General features: G+C 50.3%; 7 protein-coding genes across 7 annotated transcripts; 4 read left to right on the plus strand and 3 right to left on the minus strand.

Moving 5' to 3' along the window:
- The first annotated feature begins 606 nt into the window (after positions 1 to 606).
- Positions 607 to 4,478, plus strand: BKA55DRAFT_88799 (uncharacterized protein). Its single transcript, XM_046201679.1, has 3 exons — positions 607 to 1,990; positions 2,489 to 3,356; positions 3,421 to 4,478. Exons 1-3 carry the CDS (start codon positions 869 to 871, stop codon positions 4,455 to 4,457), a joined length of 3,027 nt encoding a protein of 1,008 aa, XP_046046778.1. The 5' UTR covers positions 607 to 868; the 3' UTR covers positions 4,458 to 4,478.
- Positions 4,479 to 5,508: 1,030 nt separating this feature from the next.
- On the plus strand, positions 5,509 to 8,889 carry BKA55DRAFT_704742 (uncharacterized protein; the record flags this gene model as incomplete). Its single annotated transcript, XM_046200650.1, has 6 exons — positions 5,509 to 5,543; positions 5,711 to 5,782; positions 5,839 to 6,459; positions 6,725 to 6,907; positions 7,757 to 7,852; positions 7,911 to 8,889. 6 exons carry the CDS (start codon positions 5,509 to 5,511, stop codon positions 8,596 to 8,598), a joined length of 1,695 nt encoding a protein of 564 aa, XP_046046779.1. The 3' UTR covers positions 8,599 to 8,889.
- On the minus strand, positions 8,890 to 11,559 carry BKA55DRAFT_88859 (armadillo-type protein). Its single transcript, XM_046201680.1, has 8 exons — positions 11,352 to 11,559; positions 11,125 to 11,230; positions 10,894 to 11,045; positions 10,320 to 10,811; positions 10,008 to 10,267; positions 9,854 to 9,954; positions 9,468 to 9,805; positions 8,890 to 9,416 (listed from the first exon to the last, which is right to left on the minus strand). The coding sequence occupies exons 1-8, from the start codon at positions 11,415 to 11,417 to the stop codon at positions 9,060 to 9,062; spliced, it is 1,872 nt and encodes a 623-aa protein (XP_046046780.1). The 5' UTR covers positions 11,418 to 11,559; the 3' UTR covers positions 8,890 to 9,059.
- Positions 11,560 to 12,758: 1,199 nt separating this feature from the next.
- On the plus strand, positions 12,759 to 15,082 carry BKA55DRAFT_574356 (uncharacterized protein). The gene is made up of 3 exons (XM_046193298.1): positions 12,759 to 12,963; positions 13,066 to 14,796; positions 14,849 to 15,082. The coding sequence occupies exons 1-3, from the start codon at positions 12,911 to 12,913 to the stop codon at positions 14,892 to 14,894; spliced, it is 1,830 nt and encodes a 609-aa protein (XP_046046781.1). The 5' UTR covers positions 12,759 to 12,910; the 3' UTR covers positions 14,895 to 15,082.
- Positions 15,083 to 15,649: 567 nt separating this feature from the next.
- BKA55DRAFT_88952 (protein-tyrosine phosphatase-like protein) lies at positions 15,650 to 18,268 on the minus strand. The gene is made up of 2 exons (XM_046201682.1): positions 18,120 to 18,268; positions 15,650 to 18,025 (listed from the first exon to the last, which is right to left on the minus strand). The coding sequence occupies exons 1-2, from the start codon at positions 18,132 to 18,134 to the stop codon at positions 15,716 to 15,718; spliced, it is 2,325 nt and encodes a 774-aa protein (XP_046046782.1). The 5' UTR covers positions 18,135 to 18,268; the 3' UTR covers positions 15,650 to 15,715.
- A 334-nt stretch (positions 18,269 to 18,602) lies between these two features.
- Positions 18,603 to 19,928, plus strand: BKA55DRAFT_88894 (ribosomal protein S3). The gene is made up of 3 exons (XM_046201681.1): positions 18,603 to 18,690; positions 18,823 to 18,976; positions 19,128 to 19,928. Exons 2-3 carry the CDS (start codon positions 18,954 to 18,956, stop codon positions 19,885 to 19,887), a joined length of 783 nt encoding a protein of 260 aa, XP_046046783.1. The 5' UTR covers positions 18,603 to 18,690; positions 18,823 to 18,953; the 3' UTR covers positions 19,888 to 19,928.
- A 1,747-nt stretch (positions 19,929 to 21,675) lies between these two features.
- On the minus strand, positions 21,676 to 23,310 carry BKA55DRAFT_541552 (magnesium transporter NIPA-domain-containing protein; the record flags this gene model as incomplete). Its single annotated transcript, XM_046190382.1, has 7 exons — positions 21,676 to 22,156; positions 22,208 to 22,499; positions 22,556 to 22,807; positions 22,863 to 22,953; positions 23,066 to 23,091; positions 23,143 to 23,186; positions 23,297 to 23,310. The coding sequence occupies 7 exons, from the start codon at positions 23,308 to 23,310 to the stop codon at positions 21,676 to 21,678; spliced, it is 1,200 nt and encodes a 399-aa protein (XP_046046784.1).
- Between the last annotated feature and the right edge of the window lie 791 nt (positions 23,311 to 24,101).

A 24,101-nucleotide genomic window follows, 5' to 3' on the forward strand; every position in this document is an offset into this window, starting at 1 on the left:
GGAGATTGGCAGCTTTACATGGAACGTGCTAATGCTGCTGGAATCTTGGTCTTGGCCAATGTCCAATTGTCTCAACTGGAGTTGTCTTGTGCATGGTTCTATGCCAAGAGGTAACAAACCATCCGTTTAAAATGATCAGCCTTGGGTAACATGTTGTAACTTTCCGTTTCGCAATCCAGTTCAGGGTCTTCGTCATAAAATATAGGCCTGCCTGTCATCATACGAATGCAGCGCCACATGGTATAGTCAGTAGAGGCTGTGTTTTGAACGTAGACCTTGTCTTATTCGTGTCAACACCAGATGAACCCCATAGACACGAATGAATAGCATCGGCCGCGCAATTGATCAAGTTGATGGCTCGGAACACAACCCCAAAGACATATTAGCGAGTGGTACTGTATCCGCCTTATCACCCCTCTGCTACCCAATCTCTTCAGGGATCCATGGATGTTCGGTGTCCACGAGGTCTGCACCTAGGTAGCAAGTAAGGCACTGGACATCCACTACGGCCCATCCATGGCAGCGGGTTCAGTACGGGCACCCACCAAGACACAGGCAGGGCAGCTTGCGTCGTGTCCCGTCCCGTCCGATCGGTGCCCTCCATTAGTTTGCTTCTATAGGTCTAAGAAGTACCCTCCATAGGTTACTCTGATGTACTGCCCCCCCGATTTCGATAGGTAATCTACAGGACTTACCTTAGCTGGCATTGGATTCGTAGACTACCTAACTACTGGGCTCTGTCTCTCTCATCTTCCTCCCATATCTTCCGCCTGTTCCATTCTCTCCGACCTCAACACTCGCTGTGCGCGATTACCTCCTCCGAACTCCCTCCTCATCTGCCGTCCGCAACGACAATCGCAATCGCAGTATGAGGAACTTCCTCGGCAAGCACAGCAACCGGTCATCGCATGCGCTCAGTGAGCCGCGAAACTCGTCCAAGACGCCTGCGACTTCAACCCCGACGAACAACAGCCAGACTCCGACAGGCGGTAGTGCTGCGACACCTCAAGCGGCAGGCCACCAGCGTCAACCAAGCCACCAGGCTCAGCAGGATCAACACTATCAAGTCCAGCAGCACCAGCAACTCCTCGACGAGGCAGACTCAGCCTCCCACGGCGCCCACTTCGGCCACTCGCACTCGGTCGGTGCCAATGCCAACGCTGCCAGTGCCAGTCCTGGTGTCAGTGCTAATGCGAGCGCCAACAATCCTTCCAGCATAAACCCCCATTCAGCCTTGTCCTCGTCCCATAATACCGCCTTCAGCTCGAGCGAGTCCTTTGATTCACAACAGCCGCCTCCCCCCTCTCACTACCTGCAGAATCAACAGCCGCCGTTACATCTCCAACATCCCCAGCAGCAGCAACAACAGCAGCCTCAAGGTTCCTTACCGTTACTGCCCTCCCCCTCCTCCGCTTCCGTTGGCGCCCCTCCCCCGCCGCATCTTTATAGCTCGCCTTCAGCCGCCAGTAGCACAACCGGTGCTAACATTAATCAACATCCTCCTTCTTTACAGCAGCAGCAGAGTTCCAACCTTTCCAACGTTGCGTTTGATCCTCATCAACCGCAAAGCGAATTCAATGACCCGGGCCTGGGTCGTTCGCAGAGTATTCGTTATAGCGCTGCCACGCCTTACAACCTCCAGACCTCATCCGTAGAGGACCTGAACCGTTACGGCCAAATTCCACCCCAGCAGCTACAACAGCAACAGCAACAGCAGCAAGCACAGGCACAAGCACAGGCACAGGCACAGGCACAGGCACAGGCACAGGCACAGGCACAGGCACAGGCACAGGCACAGGCACAGGCACAAGCACAACAGCAAACAGCTCCTGCTGAGAAGCGCTCGACTCGAAAATTGATTAAGGGTATATTTTCTGGGTCCAATCGTGGGGCGTCTGACGGCCAGCACCACCATAGCATAAGCATCGGCCACAATAACAGCCAATCCTACGACAATACTGGCGGCCTTGCACGTCGGCCTTCCAAGCGGGTGAGCAATCCACCGCCTTTCTCTTCTGAATCGTTCCTTGTTTTTCTTGTTTCTCTAGTTCTATTCCTTGCCAGTTGTGAGCTGGAACCCCCAGTCTTCCTATCCTGTTTGTGCACTTGTCTCTTCCCCTCTCTCAGCCCAGCCCAACACCCCAATCTTACTCCCAATCTCACTCCGCCTACCTCTCTGTTCTACCTGTTACTCGGCATAGCATTCCGCCAGCCACAGCCGTCAAGCCCAGTCCAGAACTTGACCCAATCTCCTTTATCATCTCCAGCCCAATCCCAAGCCCCAGTCGTTAATTCTGGCTACTGTGCCGTACCATTTGCGTTAGCCGCCCTCGCCGCGTCCGCCAGCTCAAGCTGAGCTCCTCAGCAGGTCCAGCAGCTCCCCGAGAGTCAACATTCCCCTTTACCCCAGCTTTCGTCTCGTCAGGGTCTCGACGATATCAATGAACACTATACCGCGCATCAATCTAACCAGCCATCACCTTCACAGACTTCACGAATTTCGCTCCACAACACCATTCGCCAAGTTTCTGGTGAGGTAGACCAACAGCAACATCAGCAGCAGCAACAGCCTTACGAGGACGCCGCCTATCACCAGAACCAAAGCCAGGCCCCGCTACAGCAGCAGCACCAACAGCAGCCGCCGCAAACCCACGTTCAGGTACATACGGAGGACCAACAACCACAAAGCGGTTACGAGACGAACGTGTACGACCAGCAACAATCGCCTCTCAACCCACCACAGCATTCGCCTTCGCAACAGCCTTATCAGTTTTCAAACGCTCAACAGCAAGGCAACTATCACCAGGGTGGTAATCAAGGTGGAGATCTACGATCAGCTCCCGCACACTTAGGCCCCAGCGCACAGTTTCAGAACCCTGAAACAGTCTCTCAGTTCTCGCATGAATCGCCTATCGCCGACTCGGACCAGCGTTCGGCCAAACTGCAATCAGCAACCAACTCGCCTGCTGTGAACCACGCCCTGTATATACAGAATCAAGGTTCAACCCCGAGCCTCCCTCCTGCTCAACAGACAACTACTCAACCACAGCAACCCGGTATGGCACCACCTACCGGAGGACCTCCATCCGCGCGCCGTCCTGACTCCGATAAATTGCGTGGGCAGGCCGATGTCCCCGGTGGCCCGCCTCCCACTTACCGTCCCGCCAACTCTATGAACAACATGAACCCGCTACCTCCCGTGCCGCCGCAGTCGGCCGGGCAGTCACCGGCTTACCGTGGCGATCGCCCATCTCCGTATGATGGTCAAACCGTGGATCAAGGACGGGACAGCCCCCAGCCAGTATCTGCAGTCCCAGCTGAGGCTGGCGAAAACGACAAGTCTTTCAAGGACCTGTGTAAGTGCAATCTGGAAGAATCTCTACCTTGACGCAGTGAGGACAGGATACTGATTATTTGCAGTGACCAAATACAAGAACGTCAAGCGACTCTACTTTGATGGTAAGGGACAGATTGAGGCGCTCAATGGTCAAATCGTGCACCTCCAGAATGCAGTCGCCAACCAGCGCATGTCGCAATCGCGTACCGCCCTCGATGACAGTGAATACTCGACACGATTTAACCGACTCAATGGTGCCATTAACAACCTTTCGTTCAACATTCGAAAAGATTGGCGGTGTGTGCCGCAATGGCTTGACAAGTATGTCAGCACAGAAGCACTCAAGACCGGAAAGGCTGAGATGACAGCTATTGGACGCGCCGTCATCTCGCGGTGGATCATGGAGGAGGTGTTCAACAAATGTTTTCACCCTGGATTGGATGCGCAGCTAAGCCAGTCTCTCAAGGAGATTGAGCTGGGCATTCGAAGCAACACGCACACTTTGACTAGCCAGGAAGAGTTCGAAGCCTTGACGAACAAGATTGTGAGCTGGCGAATGACATCATTGGACGGTTTGCACCGACAGCTTAACTCACCAGCTGCGAACGACAATCGCAATGCATTTATCGCCAAGTCAACGACATCCCTGACAAACTGTCTTTACCAGTTCCTTTGCAACCCGCCACCACCTGGTGTGGATGGCAGCGCATCGATGATTGTGGAGCTTGCTGTGGGCATTGCAGCCAACCTCCCCCTGGAGAGTCGGGATGTGGCCATTACCTACCCGCTACCTGGAGAGATCGTCCAGCCGCATGTAATGGAAGTTGAAAAGGCGGCCTTGCCAGTCTTGGAGGCTCAGAAGGGAGAGGGAGATGGCGACGATAAGGACGGCGACGATGAAAAGAGCGGCAAAGCTAAGACTGGTACGTTGAATAATGCAGCCCCGCCCGAGAGCGGGGAGGGTAACGATGCTTCAAAGAGCACAAGGATGGATGCTGACAAGGTCACTTTTGTAGCGGCCCTGCCGAAGGACTCGAACAGGGTGCGATTTGCAGGATTTATGGCGTTGGAAGTACGAGGAAGACAAGTATTGATGAAGGCGCCTGTCTGGACTCTGTGAGGACAAGTGCTTTGAGTATATTAACTCTATCACGATGAAGCTCAGGGAAGTGAGAAACGAGCGCCATGTGTTGGGTGAATGGCGAGGCGACAGTAGATATCCGGAGAGAGAACGCGAGCCCGAGAGTTGACTGAGAGGTCAAAAGGGGTTGTGGCAACATGACCTGAACAGGGCAAGATGGGATAAAGGATTACGAATGGCATGATGATGGTTTTTTTTTTTTTAGGGATACTGGATGCGAACCCTTATTTTGTTCTGTGTACATAACATGTTACCATGAGATGAGCAGTTCATGATGCTGCAAGGATTTCCTATTGACATCTGGCTGCATATACAAATCTAGTTTAGAGTCATGAAAAGACTCTGAATCATGTTATCTGAGTACCTTATGATGAGGGTGCTTGATAGCAGATTATCTTGGCGTTGAGGGAGAGCCTGGAGTAGGATGATATAATCACTTACCGTATTTGGATTTGATGCGAGATGAGTCGAAGGGTCCAAGCTAGCTGCTAAGGTATCTAAGGACCTACCTTGAGGTACCTTACCTAAGGCTGAGTTCTACAAGGCTGATAGATCCTTGGAATAAGGTAGCTTCTGGAGCTGACAGAATTGGAAGTTGCTTAATAAACGGCCAAGGAGTCATTTCCACTTAGAAGAGTCATCCTGTAACAAATATACCTGGTTGATTTAAGCAGGGTCCTTTTTACCCGCTCAATCCATAGTGGCGAAGGTTCCTTAGCAAGTTGCTTCAGTGAGTCATCAGGTTAATTACTGTTTTCAGACGTTCTGAGGGCATTTTTAGTGACAAGTTTAGTTGCTGACTGCCTGAGCTCCACTATCTGATCCAGAGACCGCATTACATAAATAGCGGCGAGAGCTCCCCCGCCCCCAAAAAAAAAGAAGGAGGGGCAAGAAAGCAAAACCAACCAGGTGAAGAAAAAAAAAAACCTACGACGAGCATCCACTCTGCGATAACTTCAATCTTCAACTACACCAAACCTCCAAAATTCTAGACTCTACGACTTGCGCGACCCAGAACACTTCAGCAATCATGGCCGTTCGCGCTCAATTTGAGAACTCTAACGAGTATGTCATCTTCCTTGTCTTTTCTTCTGGTGATTGAAGCTCCCTGTGCCTCAAGAACCCCGCCCCCGCCTTTCTCATGCGGCGCATATCTAGATGGATGATATGCTTTGCTGTACAATGATATGAGATTGAAAGATCAGAACTTATTACTAACCTGTAATTTCTAGGGTCGGTGTCTTTTCCACCTTGACCAACTCTTATGCCCTCGTGGCCCTCGGTGCTAGTGAGAACTTCTACAGGTGAATCAAATCCTCTTACCTATCTTGACTACGAGTTTCATACTGACAGTTTCCAGTGTCTTCGAAGCCGAGCTCCAAGATATCATTCCTACTGTGCGAACCACCATCGCTGGTACCCGTATCATTGGCCGCATGACCGCTGGCAACCGAAAGGGTCTTCTCGTTCCCACGACCACAACCGACCAGGAGCTGCAGCACTTGAGAAATTCACTTCCCGATTCAGTCCGTATCCAGCGCATCGAGGAGCGATTGTCAGCCCTCGGAAACGTCATCGTCACAAACGATCACATCGCCCTCGTGCACCCTGACTTGGAACGCGAAACAGAAGAGATTATTGCAGATGTCCTCGGCGTGGAAGTATTCCGTCAGACTGTCGCAGACAATGTTCTGGTGGGCAGCTACATGAGCTTGTCTAACCAGGGTGGTCTCGTGCATCCCAAGACTCCTATCCAAGATCAGGACGAGCTGTCCAGCTTGCTCCAGGTTCCTCTCGTCGCCGGTAGTGTCAACCGTGGTTCTAACGTCGTAGGCGCTGGTATGGTCGTCAACGACTGGCTCGCTGTGACTGGCCTCGACACCACTGCCACTGAGCTTAGCGTTATCGAGAGTGTGTTCCGTCTCGGCGAGGGCCAGGGCCCCAGCAACATCAACACGAGCATGAAGGACACCATGGTCGAGTCTTTCTACTAAGCTTGACATGATTTATGGTTCTGTTTTTCACATACATACATACATACACACATATTTCTTATGGGGCTTTGCTGCTACGTTACTCTTCCGGTTATTGATTGGACGAGTGGAAACCATCGTCACGACAAGACGAACGAACTTTTAACTTATACGGGGCCTGGTGTTTGGAAACTTGCATGATTTTGCGGTGCGGTTGATATCTGGAATAAGGTATTCATGATCATGATGATCGAATGATAAAGACTCATACAGGGACGGCTATCGGCTATTCCTCTCATGGATGGAAAAGGATTATGTGGTGCTCAAGGCCAGAGTGGGGATAGCCCTGCTGGTTTACATGACCCATCCATCTGATTTGACCTGCTTGGGCTCTGGGATTACTGTTGCAGCAGACTATACCTTTGCAGCAGGTTTTCACATTGTTGCACATGTTATGTTCCAGATAGACCTGGCAATGGGTGGCTGAGGTCATCCATTACATCTCAAGAGCTTGAGGCCATCTTAGAACCAATTCACAGTACCTGATGATCAACCGACTCTACCAAGTTTATCAGCAATTTCTGCCTGTATATGACTATATATCCTCAAAGTATGAGCTTGAAACTTAAGAAATGTCCTCGAGAACTATAGTTCTTAGGCTTTGCCTTACTATTAAGCTCTTCTTAAAAACTCTGTGATATATCTAATGGATTTTGAACACATTAATTCTGTATAAACCGCAAATTTGTGACAGATGTCTCCAGATACATTAGAGGTAAGCTGTTTGAGAAGATGCCTGCACCTATTTAGCACATAAAATTGAAAAGCTTGTCTGTATATATTTGTTTCTAAACTCTCATGCTCGGTCTATTACTGCCTCTCAATCATCCTATCAATATCCTTCAATATTCTAGCAGCCACCCCAAAATACGCTTTAACGTATGTATGCTTCAGGCTACTGACTTTAATTTTTGTAATAGTAAGCCACTATTTTGAGGATCTACGACATGAATCGAGAGAATACTTGCGCATGCTGCCACTTCAGTGACTGAGTCACCGCGTAACTACTGTCGAATTGCGCAGCATACCTCTTCAAGAATAATAAGACGAGTTAACAATCCAAAGCTGTGCTTGATAATAATCAAGTACAAGGGGCTACCACCTATAGTAGGCTACTGAAGGTAGTGTTAATTGAAGAATTACCCCACCTTCACCGCCTGCTCCTTTTGGACATTTCTTCAATACCCCCACCACAAAATATACCATCATCACTGTCACTGTCAATGGATCAATGATTCTGAATAGCTTCATTCCTCTCGAAACCCAAATCACTTCCTTTACAATGTCCTCAAACGAAAAGCCCCAACATCTTGAGCCCTCAAAGCTTGGCACAAAACAATAGTACCATCTCCCTCCATCTGCCTCTCACAAACCGCAGACTAACACTCTGCCTCCACAGCTGGGATGACCTTTACACAAATGAGATAACAAACCACGCTGCTGATCCCTCCGACATCGGAACTGTTTGGTTTGACGATTCAGATGCTGAAGCAAAGATCCTTGAGTTCCTAGACGGTCTGCTCGACCCCTCTGACCCAGACTCGCCTGTCCTCTCCCACGACACCACCACATTTCTCGATCTTGGCTGCGGCAACGGCTCTCTTCTCTTCTCCCTCCGCGGAGAGGATTGGTCTGCACGAGCTCTCGGTGTGGACTACAGCCCCCAAAGCATTGCACTCGCGCGACAAATCACCACCACAAAAGGCGACCTTGAGAAACCTGTCGAATTCGAAGAGTGGGATCTTATAGCTGGGCCATACGACCCTGTTCTCAACGGTGAGCAGACTGAGGGCTGGGATGTGGTACTGGATAAGGGTACCTTCGATGCCATCTCTTTAAGCGACGAGAAAGATGTCCAAGGACGACGACTATGTGAATGTTACCGAGAACGAGTGTTACCCCTTGTTCGAAAGGGCGGCATCTTCTTGGTGACAAGTTGCAACTGGACCGAGACGGAGTTGAGAGGCTGGTTCGAAAAGACCAGCGAGGAAGGTTTTGAAATCGTTGGCAGAGTCGAATATCGCTCCTTCAGCTTTGGAGGCCACAAAGGCCAAACAATCAGTACGCTCTGCTTTCGCAGGGTATAGGAGACATAGATGGAGTATATTTTGAAGAACAAAAAAGGATACCCATGATCACTCTGTGCTGGCTCCAGCACCTGTTCTAAAGAGCCAATATCATTCACCTCCGAGAGCTCTTGTTGTATCATACAATGGTATTTGGACTCGTGTCAATGCTTGGACTATCCCTCTCAGACTCCCCTCCCTTTTCATGACCCCAAAGCTTTATCTGAGTGTCTCTTTACCCTTTTCAGAGGTTCCGCATCAAGCTTTTTTGTATCGTATCCTTTGCAGAACATTCCCCTTTCTCAACTTAACTCAACTCAGCGCAACAATGTCCAGCTCCAACTAGTGGCTTCTAATATGCAACGTACGACTTCATAGGCTTCTGTTTGTCTTTCTCTCTTTCTGTAGCGATATGGACGGGACAAAACAAAAGCAGACAAAATCTGTCTCGACAATGATTATTGCTTCATTACGTCTCTCATCTATGGCGATGTATTCATAGGCTCCCCGCCAGCAATGGGTCCCGAGATCTCGGCAGCTGCTGTCGTCGCAAAATATCGCACATCCACGTCGTCGTCCTTTTGCAACTTCTCCAGGTTAGGAACAACTCGTTGTTGGATCAGCTCCGAGCCCCGAGGCGACGGTGTGATCTCACTGCCCTGCTTCTCCAAATCATACAGGGTACCCTCGTCAGGCAGACGTCGAAGCACATTGATCAGGACGCGGTATGTCTTGGCCACGTTGAAGCGGATGTTGGGGATATCGTCAGTGACCAGCTTGTCGAGCATAGGGAGGATCGACTTGGCAATCACATCCATGCTCACAACGCTCGCCAATGTCTGTAAATGAGTCAGTTTGGATTCCCAGTTTCAAACAAGGGCAATAATCACCGAAATAGCAAAGCAGGTGGTCATCCTGTAAAGGTAGTTAGGGTGGTTACCCATAGCCATAACCTTGGGGATGATAGCTTCGCTGGCCCACTCAACACCAAAGACCTCAGTGAGCTTCTTCAGGTTGTGAGTAGCGGCTTCACGGATAGAGAAAACAGTATCTCCTAACCAGCCCATGCACAAATTGCTGAGCTTCTCGTCGAAGAACTGAACGCCCAGTTGACTGGCGAGGAGGGGGATGTACTCGATAATCGCAAGTCGTACTCGCCATTGCTTATCCTCAGCGAGTTGTACAATTGCGGGAAGGAGTGACTGTGAGAGAAGGTCGATACCAATGACTGCATCATATCAGCTTCATATCATATACAATGAGTTCTGTGACTGACCTTGGTTCACGAGCTCAAGCTTGGAGATGATATGGAGCCTAACTTCCGGGAACTCGTCCTTAAGCATCTGGAGGAACATGGGGAGAAGGTGGTCGATAGTTCTAAGAAATAAATTAGAATCGAGTGCCCGGTTCGCAAAGACTAGTTGACGTACTCTTGCTTTCCAAGGATAGGAGCCAAGCCACTGATCTGAGTACCAAGCGCAGCACGGACATGCTGGGATGTGTCCGAAACAAGATCCTCAATGCTGCCCATGATGTCGTTGAGGAGCACGTTACGATCCACGAGAGCACAGAAGCCGGGAATCTGGCCAGCAATAGCGGTTCGCACCTCGGCCTCGTTGTCCTTGAGAAGTTTTACGAATGCAGGAACGAGGTCTCTAGAAACGACCTCCTCGTCTACCGCCTTAGCAATCTGTAAAAATTAGCATCGGCAATGATAATGAAAATTGGCAGGTATTATGAACCTTCTCAAATCGATCCGCGATCATGTATCGGACTCTCCAACTCTTGTCCTCTATCAAATTGCGCAGAGCTGTCAGCAAGACACCATGGCTGGCCTGTTGCTCTTTGGGAACGGCTTCGGCAATAGAGATGAGAACCTCGACTGTAAGTAATCGGACGCTATCCTGATCATCTTGTGCGAGGTGTTGGAAGAGGGGTATCATTTCGTCAACAACGATGGTGGCGGGCATCTCCTTGACAAACTTGGCGAGATTGGTGGCAGCCTGGCGACGGACCATGGGTGTCTCATCGTGAACCAGCAGGCCAAACTGCTGGCGCAGCTGCTCTTGAACGGGTGGGGAGACTTTGTTGTAAGGAGTTGTGAAGAGGCCGCATCCCGAAACCTTTGATGTGAACCAATCGGCCTTGGCGAGGCGAATTGTGAGGGGAATGAAATATTCCTCGACTTGTTGGGATGAAAGCTCGGTGCAAATCTTGTTCAGGGACTCGACGGCCTGTGTGGACAGTCAGCGTCGGGAAGGACGATTTTTTAAATATATATTTTTTTTAATAAAAAAAAAACGCATGTTCATTTACCTTGTCGCGAACAACGGGCTCCTCGATAGAAGCGAGGTTCTCGAGGGGAGACAGCAGAACGTGACCCCACTGGGAACCGCCGACATACTCGACAAAGCCGCCAAGCTCCTCGCTCAGGGCAACAAGGACCTCATCTTCATCCTCCACGGACTCTGTATGGTATCAAGGTTAGGAGACGTCTTTGCTTTTAAATCGCATATTGGTAAGCGGGAGAGCTAATCGAAGACTGACCATCGAGGAAGGGGATAAGCTCCTCACGGGTTCGTTCAGCGCCGAGAGCGAGAGCAATGGTCGAGAGACGGTGGATGGCGTTGAGACGGAGTAAAACATCATCGTGCTGGAGAGGAATCGAGCGTCAGTAATGAACGTCTGATTGTTCGCTTCTTGGCGATAAGACAACCACGCAGGAAGTGAAAGCGTTGGGATGTAGCGTGGCGTCACCGCCAAACCTAGCATACCTTCAGCTCGTCAATAAGGACGGCGATAGGGTACAGCTCATCGCCAGAGTTGGGCGCGTCAGCCATGGCGAGCGGGGCGGTAAGATCGCAGGGTTATCAAGAAAATGAGTGACAGCGTCCGAGGTAAGTCGAGATGATCGTTAGGAGGGAGGGAGAGGAAGGTTGGCGGTTGCGGGTGGATCGCGTGTGGTAGTGGTAGTGGTAGTGGTGCTGTGCTGGTGGGTGATGCAATGATTTGCGCTGAGGAGTCCCAACACACGATTTTTGGCTGCAAGACGAGGGCCACAGACGAGGTCACGCAGGGGGATAAGAGCTGTGAGATACGCTCAGCGCAGAGAGAATGGGTTCCTAATGATGCAGAGCCAAAGGGCAAAGTCGTGGCCTAAATCAGCTAGGTCGTCGAGGTTTGAGATGTGGACATGTGAATCGATAGATGAGGGAGGGAGAAGAGGGTGGATGTGGAGAGGCAGCTGGATGTTTGTCTCTCGCTGGCTGGCCAGTGGAGGTGAGCGAGGCTGGTGCAGCAGTGTTGCTTCATTTCACTTCAGTGCTGCGTTGTTCAGTGACCGATGCCCTGTTAGGAACGGTGCCTTGGAGAGGGGCAACCGCCCAATGCCCCGGGTGAACAGCCCAGACAGCTCTGGATGGTAGCTGAGATGTGGCTGAAGTGGGGTCAAAGTGGCTCCTCATTTCCCTGAGAACATGGATTTTTGAGGGGCAAGCTCTTTTCAGTCTCACCTTCGGTCAGGGCGCTTCAGGTACATTGTGGCTTGAATCTGGGGATGACAATAATATTTGAAGCCAAGACTGAGACCAGAATTGATATCGTCTTTACCAACGTCCAAAAGCGTATTTACGGTTCACGCGGGACGGGTATGGGCATAAAACTTAAACCTTCTGAGGATGTATCAGGTCTGTAGGATCGCATCCGACGTCACTCTCATATCTGATCAAGCCTTGAAATCTCGAGCTTCATGCCCCGCCACTCCCAGCTCAGTGCAGACATCATTGTACATATATTTGATGTTTGGGAATTTGGCTGCGAGGTAGCTAATGGCCTTGACAAATTCTCGATGCAACAATACATTGTTTCAGAGCTGTTCGAGCTTGATAACCTCGAGTTCTGGTTAATAAAGCCGTACAGACAAGATGATCGTTCATGATTGAAGGTAAGAGGTGTAATTGACCAGATAAACTGCCAGTTCTTGTAATGCCAACGAGTTGGCATAAGGTATTGAAAAGTTGCTGCAAGCTTGCTTCTTGTCATTATCGTACCTGACCGTTTGTCGGGAATGGAGCATAAATAGTCCGTCACTCTACCCCGCCAAACCCCATCCGCTAGAGGGGTACCATCGCAGCGCACTATAGCCCTGCGTGTTCCCGAGTACCCGAGTATCACATCGTCGCATGCAACCCGAACTACATCCCCAAAATTTCCTGTGACTCAGTGCAATCCACGCCCAAATCCACGTCCAACGCTCGACGGAAGTCTCACCTTCGCCTCTGATTCTTCGGAAAAAGGATATTTCACCGAACCAGGCTCGAGGCTCCGCTTCATCATGCCTACCATTTCCGTCGACAAGTACAAGCTTTACGAAGCCCTCGGTCAAAAGTGCGAATGCCCCTCCTTGTTCATACCCCCACCATGAGCCCTCCGACTTCGCGCCCAAGGTCTATATACGTGTGCTGACAGGTCTTCTTCCTCCTAAAACAGATTCACGACCGAGGAGTTTGAGGACCTTTGCTTCGAGTTCGGTATCGAGCTTGACGAGGATACTGAGAATGATGAGCGTCCCATTGTAAACGGTGAACAGGAGCCTCCTCAGCTCAAGATTGAGATTCCCGCCAACCGATATGATATGCTCTGCTTCGAGGGTATCGTCACCAATCTCAACATCTTCCGTGGCCGCATTGAGCCTCCCAAATACCGTATAGTCGAGCCCGCAAGCGGCAAGCTTGAGTCAATCACCGTCAAGCCCGAAGCCGAGCAGGTCCGGCCATATGTCTCTGGCGCTATCCTTCGCAATATCAAGTTCGACAAGAGCCGGTACGAGTCCTTCATCTCTCTACAAGACAAGCTTCACCAGAATCTTGCTCGAAACCGAACACTTGTTTCCATTGGTACCCACGATTATGATACTATCAAAGGTCCCTTCACCTACGAGGCTCTCCCTCCCAAGGATATAAAGTTCATCCCCTTGAACCAAACCAAGGAGATGGACTCTGCTGAGTTGATGAACTTCTATGAGAACGACAAGAACCTGGGCCGCTTCCTCCACATCATTCGCGACTCACCAGTCTACCCTGCGATCTACGACTCCAACCGCATTGTTTGTTCCCTTCCTCCAATCATCAACGGTGACCACTCCAAGATTACACTTGACACCACCAACGTTTTCATTGAGATCACTGCCACCGACATCACTAAACTTGACATTGTCACCGATATCATGGTTACCATGTTCTCCATGTACTGCTCTGAGCCCTTCACCGTGGAGCCCGTCCAGATCAACTCCGACCACAACAACCAAACACGGGTCACTCCTAACCTGAAGCCCAGAGTCGCTGAGGTTGAAATCGATTACCTCAACAGCTGCACCGGCCTCACTGAGTCTCCCGAGAGCCTGTGCAAGCTTCTGTCCAAGATGTCTTACACCTCTACTCCTTCAACAAAAGATTCCAACATCCTCGAGGTTGCTATTCCCCCAACCCGAGCTGATGTCCTCCATCAATGTGACGTGATGGAAGATCTTGCCGTGTGCTACGGATACAACAACCTTCCTCGTACTGCTCCTTCACGAAGTGCTACTGTTGGTGCTCCCCTGCTTGTCAACAAGCTCAGTGATATTATCCGAATCGAAGCCGCTGTTGCTGGCTGGAGTGAGGTTATGCCCCTGATCTTGTGCAGTCACGATGAGAACTTCGCTTGGCTGAACCGCAAGGATGACGGAAACACCGTCGTACGCCTGGCCAATCCCAAGACCGCTGAGTATCAGGTTGTGCGATCAACTCTCCTACCTGGTCTTCTCAAGACCATCCGCGAGAACAAGGGCCACAGTGTGCCTATGAAGATCTTCGAGGTCTCTGACGTCGTCTTCAAGGATGAGTCTCAAGAACGTAAGGCTCGCAATGAGCGACATTTCGCCGCCGCCTGGTACGGCCGAACAAGCGGTTTCGAGGTGGTCCACGGCCTTCTTGATCGTGTTCTCCTAATGCTTCGAACTGCTTTCCTCACCCACGAGGAGGGTCTCTCTGGCAAGAGTGTCGACTTTGAGGTGAAGGAGAACCCCAGCAAGCCCGATGGCTACTGGATTGAGGAGCTTGACGATGCCACCTTTTTCGCTGGCCATGCTGCTTCCGTGTACCTCCGTCTTGGTGGAAAGGAAAGACGCATTGGCGAATTCGGTATCTTGCACCCTACCGTGTTGGAGAAGTTTGATTTGAAGTGAGCCCCTATTCCGACCAGTATCGACTTGACATCACTAACATATTCATAGATACCCTGTCAGCACTCTCGAGATCAATCTCGAGGTCTTCCTGTAACGTCAAAGAAATCCAAAGAAAACCTGTAGCATGAGGGTTAGAGAAGCAAAAATGGGCAAAAGACACGCAACGAAATCAAGTAGATATGATTCAATGTGAACAAACACGTTTCCATAACTAGGATGACGTTACGAGATAGACAAAAATAAAGACGAAATTATACAAAGCCGAATGTTGAACTCATGAGTTAATCAAGGAGTTTGATTTGGTACACTCTATAACTACCTAATTAACGGAGTCATGAAGGAGTCTATCACTGTCTAAGCTCTCGCCGTGTACCGCGTAATTGGCGCAAAATTATAATGTCATCACCACTCAAGTTAAACGCCAGAGCCGGCTCATGATACTGCCTCTAACGCCAACAAAAACTCCCGCACGTGTAATTAGGAAGCCAAGTGAGAACTCAGACATCATGAGTCCGAATGCTATGCTTACATCTCGGACATTGGCATCGCACGCCTCTGTCCATCAGATTTGAGCAGGGCTGTCTCAAGCCTTGCCGCAGGGTTTGGCATTTCAATAGTTGGAGAGTGACACGGCGTCGACAGGTCCACATCGGGCTGGAAGTTATCAATGGAGTTGAGTCTCGGACGAAAGCCCAAAGAGTCGGAGTCGCGCCGTTTGATATACTCCCACTCTCCACTGAGATCGCTGGGTACACTGTAGAAGCTGCAGCGCCCAAGGGTTGACGGTGCGTCAGACTCTGTTGTCAGAAGCGGCGGTGCTACCGGCGGGTGTAGCCAGGAACAACAGTGTCGCACGGATTCATGGGTCTCGACGATCAAGTAAGGGCCAGGATCCGACTCTGGAAACATGACCTTCTATGTCATCTCACGCAGCTCCTGGTCGCTACGAGCTGGCGCGGAAGCCGAACTTAACGACGACGCTGACTCGCCAGTATTTGTAAATTGCCCCAGCATTCCCTTGCCTAGGTTGAGACCTGCAATTCCATCCCTGATAACGGCAAAGGCGTTACCGCCTGGTTCGGTAGATGTGCTCCGTTCGATTGGTGTATGTCGTGATTCAGGGGTGAGCGTCTCGTGGGCAGTCTCAACTCCAGTGAGAACTGAGGGTGGCCCTGACTTGGAGCTTGAAGTGGATGACCGAGGATCGGCATCTGCTTGAATAACACTAGGATACTGTAGATTCGATATGGCGGTTTGACGGTCTGTCTCTGCTGCTGCTGCGGCGTTCAAACCGCCGTTCATCTCATCCTCAGTTCTTCCGAACAACTGATGCCACCATCTTATCTCCTTCAGTCGCGGTAACAGGATTCGCTCCTGCCCCTTGACGTGATCGTCGATACTGGCGTCGAAATCGGGGTTTGTGAACTCGGCTCGCCGACATAGGAAGTAGTCCCAAACTGAAGACGTGCGCTCTGCAGCTCGCGCATCTTTTCTCTGCTTCTCCGAGTTAAAGAGGAAAGTGCCGTATTGGCACGAGTACAGGTGGTATAAAAGGCGACGCAGGAAGCGCTCGTTATACTCAAAACGAGTCTTGTTTTGGCGTAGAAGTTGATAAGTGCAGTCAAGGAACTGATGGAAGACAGGACTGACCATCTTCGGAGAGGTAGCTTCATCGTCAACAACCTTTCCAGGAGCTGTTTCACTAACTGCAGCCAGGTCGGGATCATCTTTGTTCTGGTTGAAGAAACGCTTCGCACCACTCAGCACATTCTGGAACGCGTCACCCCGACCATCATTCTCTCCGGGCTGTACCTTGGAACCTGCAAAAGCATCTTTCTGCACAGTGAACCAGTCCTCATGGTTCAAGTGGCCCGATCGGAGCCTGAACATGTGACCAAAAGACAACCAATCTTTCTCCACAAGAACAATGAAACCCTCGATTGTGCGGTAGTAAGGATCCAACATGATTTGAGCCAAAGCACTGAGCTGGCTGGTACGGTCCCAGCCGTCGGAGCAGTGAATGAGAACATGTGAATGGTTGATTCCGATCTGTCTTGCAATTATAGCTGACCCATCCAGAACATCATGAATGTGCCGTAGCCAGCCACTCTGATGGAGCAGCTCTCTGTTTGGCGGTAAAGGTGAAATGTCGGCGTCTTTGAGTGCGTCAACGACCTTGTTGAGGGAGCTTCGCATGACGTGAATATTCTCAATACTAAGGAATATCTTCCGTGCAAACTTGTACTTGTCCATATTTTCCGAGCCCATTCCTTGTACTTGATTCACCATTGCATTGATAGTAGGACGAGCATCCACAATCAAGTTACTCTGCTGTGCACCATATACTTGACGCTTCCCAGAAGAATCATAAACGGCAACGGACCTCGAAATGAGCTCATCTTCATATCGTTCTGTCTCCGAAAGCTCCGGCTCCAGTGATGAGTTTCCAAGGGACACATCGGGCTGACTCGATAGAGGGGTGCTTTCCTCAGAGCCTGGTGGTAAAAGAGCGTTGAATGATGCCGCTACCAGCTTCTCATCTTGCACGTTTGTCTTCCTTGTGATGCCAGAGAGTGGTTGAGAGCTTCGAGTGATGGTACAATTGTTTACTGGATGAATGTATGACAGCGCCGGCACACGGTTTCTCGAGCGGAACTCCTTCGCATATTTAAGGACATTATCCGAGATCTTGGAGGGAACAACCAGAAAAGCAGGATATGTATCGCAAAAGGTATAGTCCTTGTTGATGTGCGTGATCCTCCAACCTTTATCAGGCAACTTCTCGCTGATGCCCTGCCGTCTGAACTCCGCTTTTGGATCGTAGACCGACCAGCCGCCAACCTCTCGCTCATGCTTTAGAGGCTTGTGGGCGAAAGCATAGAGCTTCTCTACCGTTCCTAGTTTGCAAGTTCGAGACTTGATGAAATCGAAAGCTTCCCGGGCAACCTCGCTGTCGGTGAAGTTGAATGTCACAAACGTGAAGTCGCGACATCGCAAACGGATGGATGGAGCCTGGCGAGATCCGGGTGGCACCGGCCGAAATGCGCAATAGCACAGCATGGGATATGGGATCCATCTCTCGCGAACTTTGAGCTTCTGAGACGAAGTTCCTGAGGGTTTGGCGGATTGATCGATGGGTGCGCAGAATACCAGATGGAAATCGGTCAGTCGCAAAGTGCCATGAGTTGTTTGGCCGCCATAGATACCCTGGACGCTCTCGATGATCTACATGACGTTAGGAGCCGAAATGCAGCGCAGAACCGTACATGAACAGGCAGGATGCTCTTAAAGGCGACTGGAACCAGGCGATCATGCGTACCTTTCGGGCTTCCATTTTGGCAAACCGCGGATACTGTCCACCGCGGCTTCACCGTCTTGTAGTTGCTAAAGGGAGAGGGATCTCTCTTCTTAGAATTTGTGTTTTATCAATGATCTTTCGTATGTCGGTGAGGGTGACTTCTCGGAAGCTATGGTGATGTAGTAGAGGTAGCTCAATATCGCGGGGCCGCCGGAAGATGAAGAAGTAGCTGTTACAAGGCGACCTGAGAGGAGAGGTTATGAGACGGACTCTGACATATTTGTCACCCCTCAAGTAAGAAAAAAGAATGAGGAAATTAGATGCGCACCGAGGAAAGCTTTGGCCTCGACTTTGAGTATAAATGGTTGGAGTTTATTTTAGAGCCGGAGACAGCTCATATTCATCATCACGAGCCACAGACGCCCACTTGGCATCTGGCAGGAGGGGCTCAGCACTGTCAGCTACCAAAAGAGACTGCGACGTCACCTCAGAGGTCAGGGCCATGGTCCAAGCACTTTCCCTATTTTGGTTACGTGGGTCAGGTCCATCTCGTTAATTTGTTTCTCCGTTCTCCGACCACGAGGATACCTAGGTACGTACCCTAAATCTCCCTCAAATTCGAGCCCCACTTCTCCAAACGGAATGTGCGCCCAGTAGCCCGCTTGCCAGATTTAGGGCTCAACCACACACCAAAAAATTGAGCGAGTAAGCCAACATTTGTGAGTGCAGCGAAGCCGAAATCCACCCAGGATCGCGAATCTTTCTCTTCAGCCCGCCAACCCTCAGCTCGCCAACAGACTCAAGACAAGACACCAAGTCAAGTCCAGTCCCGACAACACAAGTCCTATTTTCAAGATGGCTCACCCCGGATCTCAGATGTGAGTTATTGACACTGCAATTCCGAACTTCTCCTTGGTCGAATCGAAATATCGCCATCGCCATCACCAGCATCGTCACCCCGCCAAATATCATCCTTCGCCACAGAAATCGAGTCAAAAGTCCAAAATTTACTAACAACCTTCTTCACAGCTCCAAGCGGAGAAAGTTCGTCGCCGACGGTGTCTTCTACGCCGAGCTCAACGAGTTCTTCCAGCGCGAGCTCGCTGAGGAGGGCTACTCCGGCGTCGAGGTCCGCGTTACCCCCACCGTCACCGATATCATCATCCGAGCCACCCACACCCAGGAGGTTCTCGGCGAGCAGGGCCGCCGCATTCGCGAGCTCACCTCGCTCATCCAGAAGCGATTCAAGTTCCCCGAGAACTCCGTCTCCCTCTACGCCGCCAAGGTCCAGAACCGTGGTCTCTCCGCCGTCGCTCAGTGCGAGTCCCTCCGATACAAGCTTCTCAACGGTCTCGCCGTCCGACGTGCTTGCTATGGTGTCCTCCGCTTCATCATGGAGTCCGGCGCCAAGGGTTGCGAGGTTGTCGTCTCCGGTAAGCTCCGTGCTGCCCGTGCCAAGTCCATGAAGTTCACCGACGGCTTCATGATTCACTCTGGTCAGCCCGCCAAGGACTTCATCGACCACGCTACCCGTCACGTTCTCCTCCGACAGGGTGTCTTGGGTATCAAGGTCAAGATCATGCGCGGCTCCGACCCTGAGGGCAAGGCCGGTCCCCAGAAGACTCTCCCTGACGCTGTCACCATTATCGAGCCCAAGGAGGAGCAGGCTGTCCTCCAGCCTGTCAGCCAGGACTACGGCGCTAAGGCCGCCCAAGCCGCTCAGGCTGCTCAGGACGCCCGAGTTGCTGAGGAGGAGGGTGGTGAGGAGGTCCAGGCTGTTGAGCAATAGAATGCTTAAATCACCAGGCTGGGAAAAGCCGTCAAAACCTGATGAAGGAAAGATGGAGATCCGTGGGATGAGAGACGGAGGTCTACTCAGGCGTCAATTGATCATTTGCATCTGCTAAGGGCACGGACGGTTTCATTCTTGCTTGTAATGGTAGGCAAAGCATAAAAGAGAAAAATGAGACCCGAAGATTACGACGACACGTCTTGTGACTGTGTCTTCTGTCTACCAATACCTTGAGTGCCATTGAGCGACTTTGAAGTCTTGTCTGAATTGTGTACGTGAACATTTCGTAGACAGGCTACCTTGCCCCATAGATATATCGAACTGGCAACACTCAAATATCTGTACGTCATACTTGTCTGCCTATTTTCGGGGTGCTACATATTTCCTCAGACACGAGTTCAGGTTAATACACAGCGCATCTTAGGGAGTATCGTAACAGCAATAACAGCCACGCCGATTTTGCCTACTTGGATTGCGTTGAAATAACAGTTATATTTCTAATCGCCTGTTTACCTATTCTGTGTACTACCTCTTCTGGTTCTAGGTTTTCTTAGACTCAACTTGCGTGAAGAGCAAGCCTGATGACCATCTTAGAATTCGGTCAAGACTATATCAGAGCGGCCTCCTTTTCTTTGTGTCTTTACTAAATACTAGATTGTAATATAAGGCAGTAAGATTGCCATTTGCGGTGGTCTGGGCTTCCGTGATATGTCTTGGATGCTATGGTTGAGTTTAGATATTCGGCGATATTCAATTCTATAGCGATTTGAAACGATGGCCAGTGATGTTCAGAGATGTCCTCAATCCTACTCTAACCCCCCTTTTCAATATATTCTTTTCTTTACTTATGGCACTCGCCAATGAACGGATAGTATGAGTATGGCTAATCGTTGTCATCCATAGTCCACCAAGTTAGAACTAAACTAAAGGAAATGGCATATATCATATGTCAAGTCAGGATAGGAACCCACATCCTCATTCTGCTAATAAAAAATAGTTGAGCTCAAAGGGCACATTGCAGACAGCACGATAAAGAATCAAGTATAATCAGAGTCTAACATCGCCATGTCGAAACCTCGTTTTTGTGAGATATGATCCCAGTTGTTATCCAATGTACTAAACGTCGTAATAATTCTTGTCTATAATAGGTAGCATCTGGCTTTCCCTCTTTTCTTGTTAAAATTCAAACTTGGCTTCCTCAACCCCAGAAAAAGCCCTGCGACTTGGATAACAGATCTACTACACCCGAAACGTTCGTTCATGCCCTGGAGAATTGAGGTAGTGATATACACCCAAATCGCCTTTTCATCGCCCGATATAGACTCAGACGTTGACGCCTACTTTGATCCGAAACCATCCCTGTATAAACGGCCCTGATATGGAAGTTCGCCGTCTTGTCCCATCCTGTCGCTCATGCTCTGTAGTTATCGTACAACGAGAATTCGCCTGTGGCCCCAATACAAAATCCGCCAACGCCGTCCAAGACCGTGTGCCCGTAGTACTCCAGTAATAGCAAACAATACATGTCGTCGATTCCGAGTCCCAACCCCGTTTGGCATAGGTAAAAAACACAGTTGGCACCAACATTAAAGGATGTCGTTGCGTAATGTACCATCCATGAATGCAGCCCATACTCCGAGAGAAATGCCCGGTCAAATGGTTTGAAAATGTACAATGCCTGTTTGAGATGATGAAACATGCAAGATATCGTTGCGGAGCTGATGACCGGTGGTCAACCGATATTCTTTTACTCCGCCATTACGTTACTTGAAACGTCGCAGACCATCATCGATCGCCTGACTTGTGGCGGTTATCGAGCTCGATGTTTTCGTCGTAGCTTGCTTTGCCATTCCCGTTGGCGTGTCGAACATCTTCGTCACTATCCGAGGCGAGGTCGGTCAGAGCGAAACCAGCAGCTTCCTCCTCATCATATGCACGAATGAGGCCCTCGCGGTCTCCACGTTGGCTGCTAATGCTGTGTCGTGAAGGGTCACCACTCCTCCTTGCCTGCATGCTCAGACGGGTTTGTAAACCAGAAACCATGTCGGTACCGGTAGCGTCGCTTCCTCCTCGTCCAGCAGTCAATCTTTGGCCATGGGGGTCGCCCCTGGAAAGGTTCAGGAGATAGACACCCGTGAAAGTAACCAAGAATCCGCAAAGCAGCGAGAGAGTGTTGACTGGATCGTTCGTGTTGAATCCGCTGAAGAGTATAAAGGAGGCACAGAGGGTCGCGGTGGTGAATGTTACGTAGTAGAGAGGGTTAACGCTGGCACCACGTTAGAAAAGGTCATTTGTTAGAACTCCGTAAACCACTTACATGTTAGTGGGGAAACTGGCAAGAGCTTTGTTGAAGTAGTTCATCTGGGTAAGAATGCATACGGCCGTTAAAATCATGAAGACGTATGTCGAAGGGTGGCTGAATTGGTTGTGGCCAGCAAAAGTAAGCTTAAGCGCAATACCAAAAGCCTTGACAGACATGACGGAAATGGAGCCGACGGTGGAGCAGATGGAAAGATAAATGAGAGCGTTTCTCCTTCCATAGACAGGGGCAATCTTGTAAATCATGAAGACGGCGAAAGCAACAACGGCGAACGCGTAGAGAAGGAAACCTGAGATCAAGGTTAGGAGATGTCACCCTTGCAAATATGCTTTTTGGTGTACGAACCTGGCTGAATTGCGTAGTGCAAGATCTCGTCAACAGTCTCGATCTCCTCATCCGGAGGCGCATGAAGAACAATAATAACAGCGCCGATCAAGCATATAGCACTGCCGAGCTTGCCCAGCGTACCAAGCTCTTCGTCGAGGAAGTACGAGCCAAGAACAGCGCCAATGAGCACACTGAGAGCTCCAAGAGGTGTGACAAGGATAGCAGGGGCGAAAGCGTATGCGGCGAAGTTGCAGACTTCTCCTAGACCAACTAATTTGATGTTAGCAAAGCTTTCGACGAAGATCGTTTACGATGGAACACGTACGAGTCGCAATACCGGCCCACCACAGGGGATTTCGAAGGTAGACAAAGCCGTCACCTTCAAAACCATGTCGTTCTTCTGCTTGAATCAATCCCTAATAAGTGGATTAGTGTCATGCCCAAGGCTAAATGCAGAACATGGCGCTGGGCGGCGCTGAAGCAACGATAGAATTCGCCGCTCGCAGACAGCAGCTCTGTTAGACGAACCTTTTTTGTAATAACGAAGCTTGTTCCTGAAAGATGATTAGCCATGCAACGCCTCCTTGTAATCAGGAATAACTTACCAATGGCCAAAGCCGATGTCATAGCAAGAGCCAGACCGATATACCTTGAGGCATATTAGCACTTGTACTGAGAATAATGTAGTCGGGTTACAAGAAAGGCCCGATCGAGGTGGCTTCTCAGGAGTAAGGCCACCAGGAGTGGAACGCGACATACTTGTCCTCAATCATGATGTTTTAGAGAGCGCACGACAGCGACGAAGCGCACAAAGTCGACTTTCTATATATGTACCCAATGCGCTGAAAGCGATGATCCGAGTCGAATAATGGTTTGGGCAGAATGCGCCGCAGAGAGTCGGAGCTGAACTGAAAGAATCGTTCACTGTTGGCGTGGACTCGCACCGGGCGAGAGAAGCCGTATAGCAATAACGAGTGTTGAAACGAGTGAGTTGCTGATGAATCGGGCTCGACTTTATCGCAGACACATCAAAGTATCGTTTTAAAACTCTTCGTCGGGAAATTCGAATCGAGATTGTAGTTCTGGCCGCGTGGACGATTGCAGAGTCTCGGCGTTGGATGCAGATGGAGGGGGGAACCAGGCGGCTGCTGCAAGCAAGCGATTTGCGACGGAAGAGGATCGGTTTTAGGGTATCCTATGGTCGAATTATTGTCGAATCCGTTATTGCCTTCGTATCTTGACAAGCGTGAGACTCGTGATGCGCAACGACGGTATTCGCAGAAGGCAGGGGGGGTTGGATGATAGGGAGAAGGGACAGCTTGGCTGGATTGTAAGTAAAAATGGAGAGGCAGCGATGGGATGAGATACAATACGTTAGTCCAGTCCTGTGCTGTGCTGTAGGAGGTAAGCGGCTGATGGGTATGGGTCAAATCCAGTTCGCGTGGGAGAGAGAGAGACAAAGTTTGGGGAGGCCAGATCAGACCCGACGAGACCAGACAGGGGCCTGCTAACTACAGGCTACGGGAGGCTTGGACAAAACCAGCAGTGGAGAAGCAGAAAAGGC

This window comes from Fusarium redolens (genome assembly GCF_020744475.1).
Source record: "Fusarium redolens strain MPI-CAGE-AT-0023 chromosome Unknown BKA55scaffold_12, whole genome shotgun sequence".
In the NCBI taxonomy this organism is placed as follows: Eukaryota; Fungi; Ascomycota; class Sordariomycetes; order Hypocreales; family Nectriaceae; genus Fusarium; species Fusarium redolens.